General features: G+C 37.0%; 1 protein-coding gene across 9 annotated transcripts in view; it reads right to left on the bottom strand.

The window, feature by feature from the left end:
* Positions 1-18,556, bottom strand: part of RIMBP2 (RIMS binding protein 2) — a 489,205-nt gene that overhangs the window by 59,514 nt on the left and 411,135 nt on the right. For all 9 annotated transcript variants that reach the window (XM_031948402.1, XM_031948398.1, XM_031948399.1 and 6 more), the window contains exons 13-15: positions 15,555-15,706; positions 12,353-12,429; positions 7,503-7,612 (exon numbers count right to left, since the gene is read on the bottom strand). In XM_031948402.1, coding sequence (XP_031804262.1) covers positions 7,503-7,612; positions 12,353-12,429; positions 15,555-15,706 — 339 coding nt within the window. The remainder of the gene's footprint in view (positions 1-7,502; positions 7,613-12,352; positions 12,430-15,554; positions 15,707-18,556) is intronic.

Here is an 18,556-nt window from a genome sequence, read left to right as displayed (position 1 = left end):
TTTGTATATATATATTATATATGCATTTTACATATACTGTTTATATCTTTCTGTTGATTATTTCCAACTCATACACATATACTGTGTAAATATTGTTATTATAATTTATTATACATGCTGTTTACATGTATATACTTCATGTATATTATATATGTATATTCTATATATATTTATATATCCCTCTGTTGAGTATTTTTAATTTATTATATATAGACTATATATACTTTGTATATATATATATTCTTATACACATATATATTTATATTCACATATAAATATATGCATTTATATATACCTCTGTTGATTATATCCAATTCATCTTATATACTAAATAATACTATAAATACAAACAATATATACTGGTTATATATTTATTTGATAAATTGGATGTATATAGGTAGATGGATAGATTTCTGCTCATTTATATACCCATTTATATATCCCTCTGTTTATATTCAATTCATCATATATATTAAAAATACTATAAACAGTATATGCTGCTTCCATATTTATATGATAAATTGGATATATGTGTGTAGATAGATAGATTTATAACCATTTATATATCCCTCTGTTGATAATATCCAATTCATCACATATACTAAATATGTATATATATATATATATATATACACACAATATATATACTAAATATACTGTAAATATAAACAGTATATACTGCTTATATATTTATATGATGAACTGGATATATGTATGTGAAGTAGATAGATAACAGATAGACAGATGGATGGATATATCTAGATATCTTGTTTGTACATATTTGTTTGGATGTTTTATCTTCCCATTAAATTTTGAGCTTCTTGAGAGCCGAGTTTTTATTTACTGGTTTTCCTTTGCTAAGTATCCCCAACATTTAGAATAATATCTGATAAATAATAATACATGTTTGTTGACTTATTCACTTGACAAGAGGGCTGTAACTAATACCATGCCCTAGGACATTGAAATTTAGAAGTCTCAAGTAACATTTATACTCCTTCATCATCTTCATCCTTATCACTGACCATTCATGTGATCCAGGGCACATTATTTAACTTTCTAGTTCCCTCATATGTCAAATGAGAGAGCTAGACTGGATGGTTTCTTTTTCTAGATATGTGATCCTATGGCCCTAAGTCACCCAGTCAATCTCAATTTCATGTGTAAAAGGAGCAAGCTGAACTAAATGGCCTTTGAGGTTCCTTCCAGGTAAATTAATGATCCACCTAGAAACAAAACCAAGATCAGTGACTACTTAGCAAGAAGGTTGTATCCCTCCTCTTTCAAAGGAATTTTTCTTTTAAAGTTGATTGGAGGCTAGGTTTCATTCTGTTTGCTCCAGGGACATTCTGGGGAAGTTCATGCGGGGTGCCTAAAGTGCTTGTTATAGCTTTGTTGAGCAGTAATGTAAAATGCTATTAAAAGCTGAAACACACACTGATTTTTTCTCATGGTAAAAACAAGCATACAGATGCTGCCTTTTAATCCTCTTAATCAATACATCAGTTCTTCATGGATCTCTGCTTTCATCGATGCAGGTTTTCTCTCCATTGATGAAGATCACAGACCCTCTCTGACTTTGTAAATGGTATTTGGGAGTTTCTAAAGGATGAAAAAAAAATCCTTCACCTTTCAATCAATCCAGCAATGAGCTTCTCAGCCCTTAGCTGGCGGTGGTCCTTGGATGGCAGTACAGTGGAAAGAGTGTAGGCTCTAGAGTTTGAGCAGCAGGATTCAAGTCTTACCCTTGACACTTACTGTCACTAACCTAAACACCTCAGTTTTCCTGAATTGTAAATTGGGGGGTTAATAACTCTACTTACTTCACAGGATTATTGAAAACTCTTTCTCTTCCACTTAGAGTCTCACAAAAGTTCTGTTGTTTAATCATGTCCAATCTTTGTGATCCCATTTTGAAATTTTCTTGGCAGAGATACAGGAGTGGTTTGTTCTTTCCTTCTCCAGCTCATTTTACAGATGAGGAAACCGAGGCAAACAATGACTGGTCCAGGTCACAGCTATTTAGTACCTGGAGCTATATTTGAACTCACAAAATTAGGTCTTTCTGACTCCAGACCCAGTACTCTATTTTTTGAGCCACCTAGCTGCCCTTTGAGGGGAAGAGGTTAAACTATGACCCCTGAGGTCTTGGATGTATGATCCTGTTTGTCTCTGGACCTATTCTTGAAAACAACTACTGGAGTTGGTACTTTGCTAGTATAGCCTGTGGGTCACCTCTGTCATGATGTGAGATCAGTTTAGGACTTTATTAATTAATATACAACAAAAATATCTGGTGGGAGCAGAGAAAGTTTCAACCAAATGCTCCATGGAAAAAATCAGTGAAAAAAAGATGTCAACAGAATGCCATTTTCTGTTTGTAAGAAATTTCCTTTTTCTATCCATTTGCTAGCTAGAGGACCTTGGGATGTATCTGAGCTTCAATGTTCTTTATTTGTAAAAATGGAGGGTTCAACTAGATGGTTTTAAAAGTCCATATGGCTTTAAAATCTTTGTTCTTATGACTGATAGTATTATAATCCTGATTTCCATGGTTTCTTCCCTGTTAGGGTGATAAGGACTAAACATCTGATTTCTTTAGCATAGGGAACTTTTAGATGAAGAAAATCTCCTATATGAGGAAAATCACTTTAATTATCAGATTGGTATTCTTCTCTAAAATGTATTAACTTTCAGGGTTACCCAGCACACTAGCAAGTTATGTGACTTGTCCAAGTTCACACAGCTTCTATGTGTCAGAGGCAGAATTTAAACCTGTGTCTTTCTGGCTCTCCATCAGCTATGCCCCCCATACCTCACTATTCATTTTATCCCCACTGCTTGACTTAAAACAGAGGCCTTGAAAGAGCTACAAAAATAAGAGTGTTGACCCTACTAAGAAGGTACTTCAGCCCTCAATTCTCAGTCTTCCCAGAAGGGAAGCAGAGTTTTTCCCTAGACATGACAGGGTTTTGCCATCATGAAAGATATCTGGAATCAAAATGACAGTAAAATTTTGAAGGATAGTGCTGCTCCGGTTATGAAGAGACATTTTTGTCAAATGCAAGTAAGTGACAGGCCTCCAAAAGGGAAAATCTGAGCAAGCCCAGGAGGCAAAATTAATTCCAAGAACAACTAGAATTATTCAAAAGAAAGGAGGGGATGTCTCCTTTTTGCCCTTTTTAATATGTCAATCTCACTTCCAGATACATCTATGTGCTCAGCTAGATATTGTATATGGAGTATAAGGTAATCTCAGAAGAGAAAGAAGCAGCAGCTGGTAGGACTGGGAAATGCCTCCTGAGGAAGGTGAGATTTGAGATAATTCTTAAAAGATGAGGAAGCTGAATCACAAAAAGGGGAAGTGACATGCTTCAAAGTCACACTGGGAGTAAATGTAAACTGGAAGCAACAGAATCCTTTAGGCAAATCCTCCACTCAGACTTGTAAGGTCATGAGTATGGGAAAAGAACAGATTGCAGAATCTGTCTCCAAATGTATTCTTCATTGTGTGATACACCAGAGATACTCAAGGTTGGCTAGATATCTGAGAAGTAGGAAATATGGGATGTGATAGGTGACAGACTAAGATTTGAGCTCAAGGTAGGCTCCTGGCAGGCTCTGCATATGGTGGCAATATTCCCAAACTACCTGTAATAAGCCACCTGGGTTTAGTATTGGGTCATTTCAAAGCAATCCTTGTCCTTGGTCCTGACTTAGTCAGAGAGGAGTACATAGATATTGCTACATTTACCATTCTTTCCGCTATGGGAATGCCATGGACACTCATGTGTTTAGGTTTCAACAATGACTAAAAAGGGCTTCCCATGCAACCAAAGTGTTGCTCAATGGCAGTTGTCCTTGGGCATGGATCCCATGTTCCTGTGTGAATCAATACCAGAAGGATAATTTATGCCAAGGACTCATTCTTTTGCTACCAGCTGCCTTGAAATTCTTTTGAAGAATGAAACAGAAACATTGCACTAAACAGTGAACAAGCTCTCAGGAAGTGAATCAGCAAGCCTTCCGAACTACCATGCACAAGGGCCAACGGAGATGACTTGAGAGTGTGCTCAAAACCTTTGAGAGTGTCTCAGCCAAGGCTGTACAAGAAAGAGTTGTAAGGCCAGAAAGGAGGGTTCTGTTTGTAGGGTTCCCAACCAAAGGAGCTATGTATTGTTTCCCAGAATTTCTATTAGTAAAGGAAACTGTAAGAGATAATTGATTTCTTAGGTTTTAATTGAATAGTTTAGGGAATCCATTAACTGAATCCTTTGACTGCTAATCCATCCAACTACTGCTACTAAGTTTACTTGCTTCTCTCCTATTTCTAGAGCAGAAAATGTAACAAATATATAAATCATTTTAGAGAACTGCAGAATCATGTAATGGGCCAAATTGTCCAGGTAGAATGGTCCAAGAGAATCCAACCCATTCTCTTTTTTGTATCTTTTTCAGTTACATGTAAAAATAATTTTTAACATTCATTAAAAATCTTTGAGCTCCAAATTCTCCCTCTCTCTCCTCATTGAAAAGGCAAGCAATTTGATACACGTTATACATATATATTCATGTATTTCCACATTATGCAAACAACAAAAAATCCAAGAAAAATAAAGTTTTAAAAAAGTTTTCTTTTATCTGTATTCAGATTCCATCAGGGTATTTCTCTGGAGATAGATAACATTTTTCATTATAAGTCCTTTGGAACTGTCTTGGAGCATTGTATTACTGAAAACAAATCATTCACAGTTGATCATCATACAATATTGCTATTATTACATACTGAGTTCTTCTGGTTCTGCTCTGTTCACTTTGTATCATTTCATGGAAGTCTTTTCAGATTTTTCTGAAATTATACTGCTTGTCATTTGTTATAGTACAATAATATTCCAAATCAACACATTTTTGAGCAAGAATTATTATGATGAAGATCAAATGAGATAATTTTTGTGAAGTGATTAGCATAGTGCCTGGAACCTAGTAGGTATTGAATAAATGGTTGAATCCAGTGATGAATTTATAAAATGCAAACATACCTTCTGTAGGCTGAGCAAATACAATGTCTTACGCATGTGTATTGCTACTTTTTCAAAGTTACAAAGATGCTTCAGATAATAGGATATATATGGGATGTTAACATGAATTTAGATCTAGCCTTTGACACTACTTGAGTAATCATAGGCAAGTGAGTTAATGACTCTAAAACTTAGGCAACTTGAGAGTTACATGTTACAAAAGCCTTGGGGTTGGGGAGCAGTAGGATTCCCACACTGTTTTATTCACTCATGGAGATTCTATTGGTTTTAGTAATAACAATGAATTCATTTTAAAAGCATGACTAAATTCGGGAAACTCTCTAAGACTCTAAATTGCAAAGTAAGTATATTTGTGCATTGATAGAGATAGTTTCCTTACTGGGGAGAGGGGGAGAGTTCCTTTTTTGTTTGTTTGTTTCTGTGAATCTGATTGGCGATTTTATTGTTGTGGGGAATGCCAGTTGAATTCAGGACATCTCCCAATCCAAATCTATAGTTGTGCTTCTATTTATAAACATCAATGAAACTGCTCTCTCCAAAGTCAACAATGACTTCCTAATTGCCCAATTCAATGGCCTTTTCTTAATCTTCATCTTTCTTGATCTCTCTATACCCATTGATACTGTCAACCAGTCTCTTTTTGTTACTTTCTTCTCCCTACATTTTCATGGCACCTTTTCTCTGACTGCTTCTTCTCAGTCTCCCTTGCTGTATTTTTATCCAGGTCATACCCATTCATCATAGTTATTCCTCAAGAAACTGTTCTGAGCCCTATTCTTTTTTCTTTCTATATTCTTTGCATGATCTCATCAGCTCCTATGGATTCAACTATCTTTTCTATGTGGATGATTCTTAGATCTATTCATCCAGCCCCAAACGGTATTTTGAACACCATTTTCGTATCTTCAATTACCTATTGAATATCTTTGATTGAATGTCTTGAAGATATCTTAAATTCAACATATACAAAACTAAACTCATCATTTTCTCCTCTCCCCTCTTCCTTATTTCCCTATTACTATAAAAGGAACCATAGTCTTCCATCACCCAAACTTAAAACCCAAGTTTCCTCCTTGACTCCTCAGTCTCTCTCACTCTTTAAATCCAATGTCGTCAAGTCCCATCAATTTTACATTAAAACCATCTCTCAAATATGCCTCCTTTTTCAACTCTGATATTTCTACTATACTGGTGCCAGCCTTTATTAACTTACTAATTGGCCCTCCTGATTCAAATCTCCCCACTCCAGTACTTCCTCCACTGTGTCAGACCATGTCAATAAACTCCCATGGCTCTTTCTTACCTGTAGGATCAAATATCAGATCTTCTATTTGGCATTTAAAGTCTTTTATAACCTGGCCTCTTTTAATATTTCTGATCTGTGAACCTTATCATGTGCTCTGTGATCCATTGTCAAAGACACTCCATCCTCCAAGGTACACAGCCCTTTCACTGGCTGTCTCTTATGCATGAAATTCTTTTCTTCTCTCTTGCTATCTTCAAATCTCAACTAAAATTATTCTGTAATAAGCCTTTCTTGCACCTTCTTAATGCTACTACATTCCCTCCACTGACTATCTCCAATTTAGCCTGTATATTTGTTTGCCTGCAATTGTTTATATATCTCCTATCAGACTCTGAGCTTGTTGAAAACAGGGACTATCTTTTGCCTTTTTTTGTATCCCTTTCATTTAGCATAGTACAATAAATGCTTATTGACTGCCTTAAAGCCTTCCAAACTTTCTGAATCTGCTTTCTTGAAATTTAGAAGAATATACGTGGTATGGGAAATAAGGGGAATCAGAAAAGGCTTCTTATTGTAGATGAGTCTTTATTAGGTACTTAGGGAGATCCAAGAAACCAAGAGGCAGAAATGGGAAGGGAAAAAATTCCAGGGATGGAAGACAGCCAGTCCCATGTCACTCACAAGTCGAAGTATCTTGTGTGAGTAAAAGAAGGGAGCCAGTGTTACTGTATCTCAAAGTTCATGGTAGGACGAACAAGGTGTACAAAAGCTAGAATTGTAAGACATAGTTCCTGCTGCTCCTGGAAAGTTAAATTTGGCTAAAGATTTTCCTATCAGAGAAACCCATGAAGATTTGTCTGAGCTGATGAAGAATGAAGTGAGCAGAACCAGAACAACTTCTATAATGACAACATTGTAAAAACAACTTTGCAAGACTTAACTGATTAATGTGATGATGAAACACAATTTCAGAAAATTCATAATGAGGTATTCTATCAACTTTTTAAAAGAGAAGAGGTGGATTCTAGATGCAGAATGTGACATAAATGTTTGGAGAAGGCCAGTGCTGGACTTAATTGTTGTTATTCCTGACTATGCCTATTTGTTAGTAGGATTTTGTTATTTTTTTATTTCAATTGGAATGGGGTAAAGGGAGGAGAAATAACTACTTATTAATTTAAATAAAATGAAATAGAAGTAAAAAAAAACATTACAACCTTCATAGAATCCATCTTCATCCATGTCACCATAGACATAGAGGTATTTTCCTGCTGTGAGGGGGAGTTCAGCTTCCGGGTTTTCATTTGGTCCATCAAAGGGGTTGTAACTAAAATAAAGCAAATTTATAATAAATATATGAGGGAATTTGAATTTTATCCAAAATTCTTCTTCTTGGGATCACTTCTTATCTTCATTCACATCAATGAATTATAGCCACATGTGGCAGAATCACTTTATTTCTAATGGAAAAGAACCTCATTAAGTCCTTCTTAATCTTAGTACTTTCCCACTGAACCAAATTTCAATTTATTCTGGATATACCCTGTTTGTACATCTTTTTGTTAAAGGTCATTTCCCTCCAGGAGACTGCAAGTTCTTCAAGGACAGGGACAATCTTTTGCCTTTCTTTGTATCCCCAGAATCTGGCATATAATAGGCTCTCAATAAGTACTAGTTACTTGACTTACTCTGAGGAAATTATGGTCAGTCTCTACCCAAACAAAAATCCTTTCTTATACCATATTTGACAGGTGATCATCTAACCTTTAGTGGGAAATCTCCATTGAGGAAACACCATCTCCCCCATGAGATTGTAAGCTCTTTGAGAGCAGGGCATGTCTCTTGCCTTTCTTTGTATTCCCAGTGCTTATGTGTCTACCACATAATAGATGCCTAATAAATATTTACTGATTGAATGACTGATTTCAAGGCTGCCCATTTTCTTTTTCAAGAACTCTAATTGTTAGTAAATCTTCCCTCAAATCAAGTCCAAATTTATCATTTTATGCAAAACTTCCACTTATTGTTCTTACCTTATGGGACCATGTAGAATAAGCTATTTAATCTCTCTTCAATATAACATCCCATAAGATATTTGAATACAACTCTCAGGCCCTACAGAAGTTTACTCTAGAATCAATGTTCTCAGTTCTTTTCTCATATGGCCTGACTTAAATTATCTTCAAAATCTTGGCTGTCTCCCTCCTCCTGACTTCCTTCCATTTACTCATGCTCATTCTAAGATGTGCTTGGACCAGGCCAGAGCAAAAGGGGGATCATCATCTCCAAATTCCTAGACATTCTTCTCTTAATACAACCTTTTAGGTTTCCACATCTCACTGGTGACACATTGAAATTGCAGATCTTTTTTCAGACAAAGTTCTGTCCAACCATATTTTCCCTCACACTGGTTTTTTTGAACCCAAGTTTAAGACCTTATATTTATTCTGTATTACATTTCATCTTACTGAGCTTGATTTAACATTTTTGCCTGTCAAGGTCTTTTAGATTCTGGGCTTTGTGGCCAATTGTATTAGTTAGCTTTTCCAGCTCTGTGCTCTCTGAGAAAACAGTCCTTTTGTATCTGATATTGGATGTATAATATTGAAATTCCTTGAACAGTCTGTGCCAGCTCTTCTGTGTCTTTATAAGGCTTTTCTTGCATTCCTGGAATCCTTCAAGGCTTGTTCAGGGACTAACTCTTCTGTAATGACTTCTTTGATTTCTCCCTTAATTGTTAACACTCAAACCTGCTTCAAGTCATAATGCATTTGTATATTTGCATTCGTGTTATTTGCTTTAGTAACAGACTACAATATCCTTGAGAGCATGGATTTGGGATGCTCAAATGTAGAGATATCTCTCTCTCAAATGGCTACAAAGATTATTTGTGCCCAATCTGGGGTCCAGCCTTCTGAGCTTGTGTTGGTATAACCAGTCAAAGCCAGACCCAGTATACATTAACTCCCAACAACATAATGTATGTTATTTGGGTCCTCTTCGAGCATGAAGGACATACAGCAACAACAATTTATTTATGTTTCGACACAGTGTTTTATATATAGGAGATGCTTAATAAATGCTTCTATGACTGGTTCCACTCACCTTCCCTCTGACTTTCCCTCTAAAAAATATCCTTCTTTGATTATCGTAACTCCATTAAATCTTTTGACTCTCCTTCTTAGATTGTAATCTCCTTGAGATCAGGGCTATCTTGTTTTTGTATTTGTTTACTTAAGAATTCAGCACATTGCCTAGTCCATTGTAAGTACTTAATACATGCTTTCTCTTTTCCTGCTTCTGTTTCTCCTGTCTGTCTCTCTTTCTGTCTTTTTGTTTGTGTGTCTGTCTCTCTGTGTCTCATCTATTTACCAGAAAAACTGACCTTTAAGTTCATATCACTTAGGGATGGAAAGGAAAAAATGGCAATGACGGCCAAGCTGGGGACTTAAACCAGCAATGTTCTAGAGTCAGCAGCTGAAACCTGTATTCTCCTTCCTCAGAACTCAAGCTTAAAAACAGAAATAAGTTAGATGGGGGGAAGAGTGGGAGTGCTGTTGCCATAGAGGAAGCCCAGTGGGCACAGGGCATAGGGCAAGCAGGCTCTAAATCTCATGGAACTGTGCACATCTTAGATCACATCTGTGAGCTGTAATTAAAAAAGAGAAAGAGAGCTAAGCTGACCAAAACTCCCACTCCCCGTAGTTGATCTGGAAATAAGGATCAGCTCATAGAACTACAGACCTGAAATCAGAAGCAATCTTTGAAGTCATCTACCAAAATCTTATCACTTTCTACATGAGGCTGTCCCTGACTCCTCCTTTGCCAGGGTTCTTTCCCCTACATGTAGCCAGGGCCTGATTAGTGCAAAAAAAAAAACGAACTCCATGCAGTGGTTGCATGTATTTGAGTTCATACTATTTGAAGTTATAATTATGTAAGATATAGTCATTGCCCTATATTGGTTTTACATATATTTTTACCATGTTTAACATATATTGAATTACTCGCCATTTAGGAGAGGGGTGGGGGCAAGGGGGAAATTAGAACACAAGGCTTTGCAAGGATCAATGGTGAAAAATTATCCTTGAATACGTTTTGAAAATAAAAAGCTTCAATAAAAAAGAGATGGTCATTGGCTCCAGTCCAAAGAAATAAAAGGCATTTGAACAATGTGTCCATCTCAGGGGATTTCTTAGTTGCACTATTGGGCATCCAAATGTAACTCATATTTAAGTATTAGTTTCATATAGACATATTGTCAACATAGACATGTTTCTATCCTAAAAGAATGTAATATCCTTAAAGGCAAAGACTATTTCTTTTTTTGTCTTTTTTTCTGGATCAAGTGAGATATTTTGTAAACACTTTAACACACTGCCTGTACCACAGTAGGTTTTATATATATATATATATGTATATATACATATGTATATATGTAAAGGTCTTTTTGATTCTGGCAGTGTGGTCAAATGTGTTAGCTAGTCTTCCCAACTCTGGCTCTTCTTGCATATATGTACATCTATGCATATGGATGTATAATGCAAGTATATGTATGGGTCTCATATGTATGTATATGTATATACATTACACATATGTATGTGTATATGTACATATATAGTTACATATATCCTTCTCTTCTCCATCCCTCTACCTTTATCTTTTTATCACCTAATTTGACACAGAGCAGACACTTAACAAATCCTTATTGACTCATTTTACAGATGAGGAAACTGAGACTCAGAGAGACTGAGCAAGTTCCCCAAGATCACAAGGGCACTATAAAAGGCAGGAATCAACTCCAAGCCCTGTGACTCAAAGCCAGTGTTCTTTTCCCAGTATCATGCTTTTTCCCACCAGACTTTTCAAACATTTCCTATTTAACTGCTGGTATTCCCTTTCTAAGCAGAATCATTTTTCCAGGTAGCATCTTGCTGAGCTTTCTGAATTTAAGCAGATGTGCAAAATCTCTTCCCCAGTCCAACCCTGTAGGGTGCATTTCATGGGCCATCCACATTTGCTTTTCTCCATTATTTGGGGGTGAGAAGGCGAGAAAACAATCATAAAAACCTCACTGATGAAATATCAACCACAGTGAAGCAACCTTAAATGGGAGATAACTCCTGAGTATAGTATTTGGTTATTCACAGTGACTTAGTAATTAAAGTTTAATAAATAAATTAATGGGGTAATTGTATTTTATTTTTGCCTGGTTTCCTGCTGGTTGGGAAAGCGACTGGCAGGCTGTAGAAGCCTTTAGCACCTGCTCCTAAAACAGTCTCTTCCCTCTCTGGGGGATGTGAAGTTAATTCAAGCCTGGCAGGGGGTTGTATGTTTCCCTGAGTATCCATGTTTTGTGTTCCTGCTCTGCTGTGTCAGGCCCATTAGTGGGAAATGGGACAGGTTCAGCTGGCCCAGTATGTGCTGGAAGAAACAGAGCTTTGTGAAAACATTGTCTCAATGGAGCAACCCAGCACCTGCCTATCAGCCTTGAGGTGGGTATCCAGAGCATCACAGCTCTGGGCTGCAAAACGTTTGAATGATGTTTTATTGGTACCTCCTAAGGTTGTGGCCTCTCAGAGAGGAGGCAAGAAGTCTCCCTGAACTGTTTCTTGGTCCTTCTTCTGCTATTCAAGGCCCAGAAAATGAATTCTCAGCAAGTAGGTCAAACAAATCACACTGTCTTTGTGGAACTATGGAATGTCATTTGGGAAGGAAGCATTAGAAATGATCTAATCATTTTACTCAGATCAGTCAACAAGTATTTATTAGGCACTTACTATACACCAGACTTTCCATGGATAATCTGAACTAGGGTAATGTTTCAGAAAAATTGGAGAGTATAGGATCTGAGATCTAAGGAACTGGGTGAATCCTATTTGTGCTTCTGTGGATAGGTAACCCGACTTTCCTAGATGTCATCAGTCTCCTAAATATAAAATGAGAGTTCTGGGCTAGATGGCCAAGTTCTCCCCCGGTTCTAAATCTACTCTGTTCTTTGTATCAGGCTCAAGAAACAATGATGATGAGAAAGAAAGGGGTGAGGAGAAAAGTTACTGAATTTTACCTGTAGCGGGCAACACACAGATGAACCTTCCCGGAGTATTTCTGCTTTGAGGTATTGGAATTCCGTTCATTATCCATCTATTAAAAAGACAATTAATTCTTGGTTTGTTGAGGCAGTTATGTATGGGAGCCCAATCTTACAAACCCATGAGAGTTTCCATTCTTGATTCTATTTTTTCTCTACTTACACCAGAGAAACGAGCTAAAAATTGTACATTTCCCATATTCTTTTGATATCTTCATAATCTTTGAATTTGTTAGGGGTACAGAACATGCTTTCTATATCCAGACTTTTATTCTATAGCTGAAAATCATGAACTTAATTAAGCATAACAAAAGCTGACTATAGCCTTCAGTATTCTCAAGCTAAGAGTCAACTCAATATTGGGGACTTTCCCACAGGGCAATACAACATTTGCCTGGTCCCTTGAGAGGTAGTGCTGCATTTTGAGAGTTTTCTTTTGTGGGATTTTTTACTGATATTTTCTATTTCTTATATCACCAAAGTAGCCCACATATTCTTTCCCCTCTTATCCCCTAGAGCCATTCTAAAAATGTGGTCTATTTATTTTCAAGACAGTAGGAAAAATCAGAATAACCGATCAATGCATTATCAAAGTCCCAAAATGTGTACAATGTGTTAATACCTATACACCTCCCACTTTCACCAAGGGGTAGATTGGAGCTGTCTTCTCATATCTCTTCCTTCGAGTCTCACTTATCTTTATCATTTTGTTACATTTATTTTTCATTTTTTGATGTGTCATTGTTCTTTCCATTTATCCTGTAGTTACTGACTTTGGGGCTTTGGAGGGGGATTGAGAGAAAGTAGCAACATTTATACCATTAAACTTTGCAAAATTTTTCTGGGATTTATGCATTCACTTGATGGATATTATCCAAATAACACACCACAACATTCTCTTTCTTCACGTGCCCCTGCCAAAATTCCCAATGTTTTCAGATAAACCAATAAATGGTTCATAATTAAGCATAAAGACATTGTTCCAATAGTCCAGAAACTCCCACTATCAATCATATTATCAGAAATATCAGCAGTGTTATACCTATCATGGTAAAAAGTCTGAAAGTTTAATTAAAGGTTTAAAAAGCAGAAGCAAAAACCTTCTGGAACCATGATTCTATCTCAGTGGGGAAACTTCCTTCAGAGTTATAAATTAGCAAATTGTTTATAATTAAAGAGTTATCCTGAAGGGACTGGGAAGATTCCAGAATCAATTTGTCACAAGATGCATTTAAACCATTCTTTCAGACTCCAAGCTCAGCCTTCTATCTGCTATCAAAATTCATACTTACTTCCATAATTCTTCCTTAGTCTACTTAGTATTTTTGAAAAATAAGTAGAGAGAAAGGTTTGGGATGAACACAACAGAGTTAGTCATTATAAATTAATATTTTGGGGGGGTAATTATTAGAAGGAATATGATAAATGCAAAATGCTCCAAGCTGCTTATAACTTATTGAAAATACAATCTTAATTCTCTATGTTTCAACCTGGAAAAATTCAAAATTTGGGGCCATCAAAGGACTCCCTTACTCGACTTTGAGACTAGTCATTTTATCCTGGTCGGAAGTCTGGAAAGACTTATTTAGTTACTAGGGCTGGAGTCTTTTGAGCACCAGGGGCAAGGAAGCTCCTTGAGGCAAGGGGTATGTCTGCTTCTCTCTGTGAAAAAAGTTGGCTGACTAAAGTCACTTATTGTGTATGACAGGACAAGGAAGCAATTGGACTAGGGATGGGCCAAGTTGAGGAATAGAGCATTTATCTTTCATATGTGCATAAACAATTTCTTAGCACCAATCTGGGAATCATACCACACACAGGACCACTGATAAGATCTCTATCTCAGCAAGGATTTTTTAAGATCCTTCGGTTCAAAGGGAGGTCTTCCCAGAAAAAATTCTGAAAGTGTCTTAAAGGATTTATACCCATGACAAACCTCAGCCTCCTAGTCTTTTGCCAATGATCTTGTGTTTTGAGCCTTAGAAGATGCTTATTTTCCAAACATGAACCCTAGACTTCCAAAGTGTCTTCACTGATAAAGTGAGCCTGAAACTCCCACTAACATTTAACAGGCAAACAGAACAAACATGGGACATCAAGAGAGTGGAAGGAAAGGCTGGAAGAACACAATTGGTCCTTTTGCATACCCATTCCTCACAAAAGTGGAAAGGGCTCTTCTGACAAGGACATAGATATTTGGAAACAACTATTTGTGGAGTGGTGTAAAAGCCAGCCTTTGCCAGTATGGGATCTATTAAAGGAATGGAAGAGGAAAAGAAGGGAATGAAGAAGGAGTGAAGAGAGGGATGGAGAAAATGAAGAGAAAAGGAAAGGAAAGAAAAAAGAAAACGAAGGATGAAATCATAGAATCACAAAATTCAGGAGATGCAAGGAATCTCAGTGGTCATCCCATGAACAAAAGGAAACCCCATCATAAGATATCCAGTCATTAAGGAAGAAAGGGAAAGGAGAAAATATAAAGAGAAAAGGAAGAAAAGAGGAGAGGAGAGGAAATAAGGTAAGATAAAGGAAAAAGGAAAGAAGAGGGGAAAGGAAGGAAGGAAGGGTGAGAGAAAATGAAACAAGGTGGAAAAAAAGAGACCAGGGAAGAAGTAAAGGAAAGGGGAAAATGAAGTAAAGGAAGAATGAAGGAATATGAGAGAGTAAAGGAAGGGCAGAGGGAAAAGAAAGAAGGAAGGTGAAGGAAAGAAAGAGGAAAGGAAAGAGGAAGTAAAAAGAAAAATTAGGGAATGAAGGAAGAAGGAATGGGAGAGACGGGAAAGGAAGGGAAGGGAAAGGAAGAGAGGGGAAGGGAAAGGAAAGGAAAAGAAAAAAGGGAAAGGAAGGGAATGAAAAGGAAAGAAAAGGGAAAGAGAAAGGGAAGGGAAGGGAAATGAAAGCAAAGGGAAAGGGAAGAGGAAAAGGAAAGGAAAAGAGAAGAGAAGGGAAAGAGAAGGAAAAGGGGAAGGAAAACGGAAAGAGAAAGGGAAGGGAAAGGAAGGGAAAAAGAAAGGAAAAGAAAGGGAAAGGAAAGGAAAAGGAAAAGAAAGGGAAAGGGAAACGGAAATAAAAGGGAAAGAGAAAGAAAAGGAGATTCCTCCTTCTTGAATGTAGTAGTATAATAATATTGAAACTGGCAAATTCAGCAATCCCCTGGCACAGTCACAATATGACTCACGTCTGATTCAAATCTGCATCCTGGGCTGCCAGATCTCGACCTGGATAGAAAAGTAGGTTTGACAGACAGTGGTTCAGGTTTGTCACTGGAGAGTGGTCGGGGTCGAATAAATTCAGCAATCACAGAATGACTTCCAGAAGTACTGTCCTGACCTGGCCATGAAAATACAATAAAAAAATAGAGAGAAATAAAATAAAATCTGAAACACATGTGCACACACACAATACACACACAGAGGCCAAAGGAACAGGCATATAAACATGGACATTAATGACAACAGACCAGTTCTGTTGGGCTGAGTGGAAGAGGGGGAAGTTACATCTTTAGTAGCTGCCATGACCTTTTCTCTCCCTCAGAAATTTATTTCAATTTAATGAGCCTCCCATGTACAAAGTGCTGTATTTTTGTGTCAGGAAGAACCTTGAGGAAGCCCAACCTTGGAGGAGCTGGGGAAAGAAGCTCTTGTTGAGCAGACATGGTTCATGGTGTTCAGATCTAAGGTTACCTTGAGTACGACACTCCAACTCCCCTAACTCCATTTTCTCTATAAAGTATAACATGGAGGTAATAAACCAACCTACTTCTCAGGGTTGTTGCGAAGATCAAATGAGGTTACATATTTCAAATTCTTTGCAATATCAGCTAATAATTAGAATTAAAAAAAATCAGGCTCAATCCCCACTACAGCCTCCCAGGAGTCTTCTTCCTCAAGGCAGCATAGTGTAGTGTAAATAGGACTAGACTGGTTCTTTTTTTTTTTTTAATAGCCTTTTATTTACAGGATATATGCATGGGTAACTTTACAGCATTAACAATTGCCAAACCTCTTGTTCCAATTTTTCACCTCTTATCCCCCACCCCCTCCCCCAGATGGCAGGATGACCAGTAGATGTTAAGTACATTAAAATATAACTTAGATACACAATAAGTATACATGACCAAAACGTTATTTTGCTGTACAAAAAGAATCAGACTCTGAAATATTGTACAATTAGCTTGTGAAGGAAATCAAAAATGCAGGTGGGCATAAATATAGGGATTGGGAATTCAATGTAATGGTTTTTAGTCATCTCCCAGAGTTCTTTCTCTGGGCATAGTTGGTTCAGTTCATTACTGCTCCATTGGAAATGATTTGGTTGATCTCGTTGCTGAGGATGGCCAGGTCCATCAGAACTGGTCATCACATAGTATTGTTGTTGAAGTATATAATGATCTCCTGGTCCTGCTCATTTCACTCAGAATCAGTTCGTGTAAGTCTCTCCAGGCCTTTCTGAAATCATCCTGTTGGTCATTTCTTACAGAACAGTAATATTCCATAATATTCATATACCACAATTTATTCAGCCATTCTCCAACTGATGGACATCCATTCAGTTTCCAGTTTCTAGCCACTACAAAAAGGGCTGCCACAAACATTCGTGCACATACAGGTCCCTTTCCCTTCTTTATAATCTCTTTGGGATATAATCCCAGTAGTAACACTGCTGGATCAAAGGGTATGCACAGTTTGATAACTTTTTGAGCATAGTTCCAAACTACTCTCCAGAATGGTTGGATTCATTCACAACTCCACCAACAATGCATCAATGTCCCAGTTTTCCCACATCCCCTCCAACAACCATCATTATTTTTTCCTGTCATCTTAGCCAATCTGACAGGTGTGTAGTGGTATCTTAGAGTTGTCTTAATTTGCATTTCTCTGATTAATAATGACTTGGAGCATCTTTGACTAGACTGGTTCTTGAGATAAAGGGCATAGATTAGAATACTTCCTCTGATGTTTGCTGCCTTACAATCTGGGACAAATTATTTCCTTCCCTCACTTAATTTTCCCTATCTATACAGTGAAGGAATAGGTATTGGTGAGGTAAGGTCCTTTTCAGTTTTTAGTCTTTGAAGTTATAATAAGACTTATTATTCCCTGGGAGATTTCCCCTGAGAGGATCTGGTATCTCTTTGGGATTGGGAGCTTATATTCATCTCCTCCTAATAAGGGCCCAAGTGACTTTCTGGGTCCTAGGTAACAGGCAATTGATATGTAGTTCTATTGTATGAGGAGGCTAGAAATGAGGTGGAAAAAATCTGGAGAATAATTAAATTCATTTCCCTCATCTGTTCATGGCTTCTAAAAAATTCCCACAGATGTAGACAACTCATATTCTTTCTCCCACTCACTTAAGGCTAAGCTCACGTACTATCTAATTCATAAAACTTTTCTTGGTAACTCAAAGTCTGTCATCCCTCCTTCTTCTGAATCCATATTGTCTATGCTATTCTTCTGGAACTTACTGTACAGTGTCTCTTATTCTTACCTCTTTATATATAATAATATCATCTCCTACCAATCACAAGGAAATCATAAACTCCCTGAAGGAAGGGGATGTGTCATCCACAGTGTCTAGCATTGTATTTTGCACTAATCTGAAACTTAGCATGGAGTGTCTCTTATTTTATCCATCTATCATCTATCTATCTATCTATCCATCTATCCATTCATATTCTCTCCTCTCCTCAATAAGATTGTAAGCTCCTTAAGAGAAGGGAGTGCATCCTCCATGGTATCTATAATACAATTGAGTAGTTATCTGAAACTTATCATGGAATGTCTCTTATTTTACTTACCTACCATCCATCTATCTACTATCTATCTATCTACCTAGATATCTGTGTATCTATCTATCTATCCATCCATGTCCTTTCCTCAATGAGATTATAAGTTCCTTAAGAGATGGGACTGTATCCTTCATAGTATCTACAATAGAACTGAGTGGGTATCTGAAACTTATCATGGAATGTCTCTTATTTTATCAATCTATCTATCTATGTACCTGTGTATCTATCTATCCATCCATCCATCTATCCTATCTAATATATCTATTTGTCAGACTCAGTATATCTATCCATCCATCTATCTATCTACCTATCTATCTACCTACCTACCTACCAATCTCCTCTTCTTAATGAGATTGTAAATCCCTTAAGTAAGGTAGTGCATCCTTCTT

The sequence above is a fragment of the Sarcophilus harrisii genome, chromosome 1 (genome assembly GCF_902635505.1).
Source record: "Sarcophilus harrisii chromosome 1, mSarHar1.11, whole genome shotgun sequence".
Classification (NCBI taxonomy): domain Eukaryota; kingdom Metazoa; phylum Chordata; class Mammalia; order Dasyuromorphia; family Dasyuridae; genus Sarcophilus; species Sarcophilus harrisii.
This window is presented reverse-complemented; position numbering and strand designations above follow the sequence as displayed.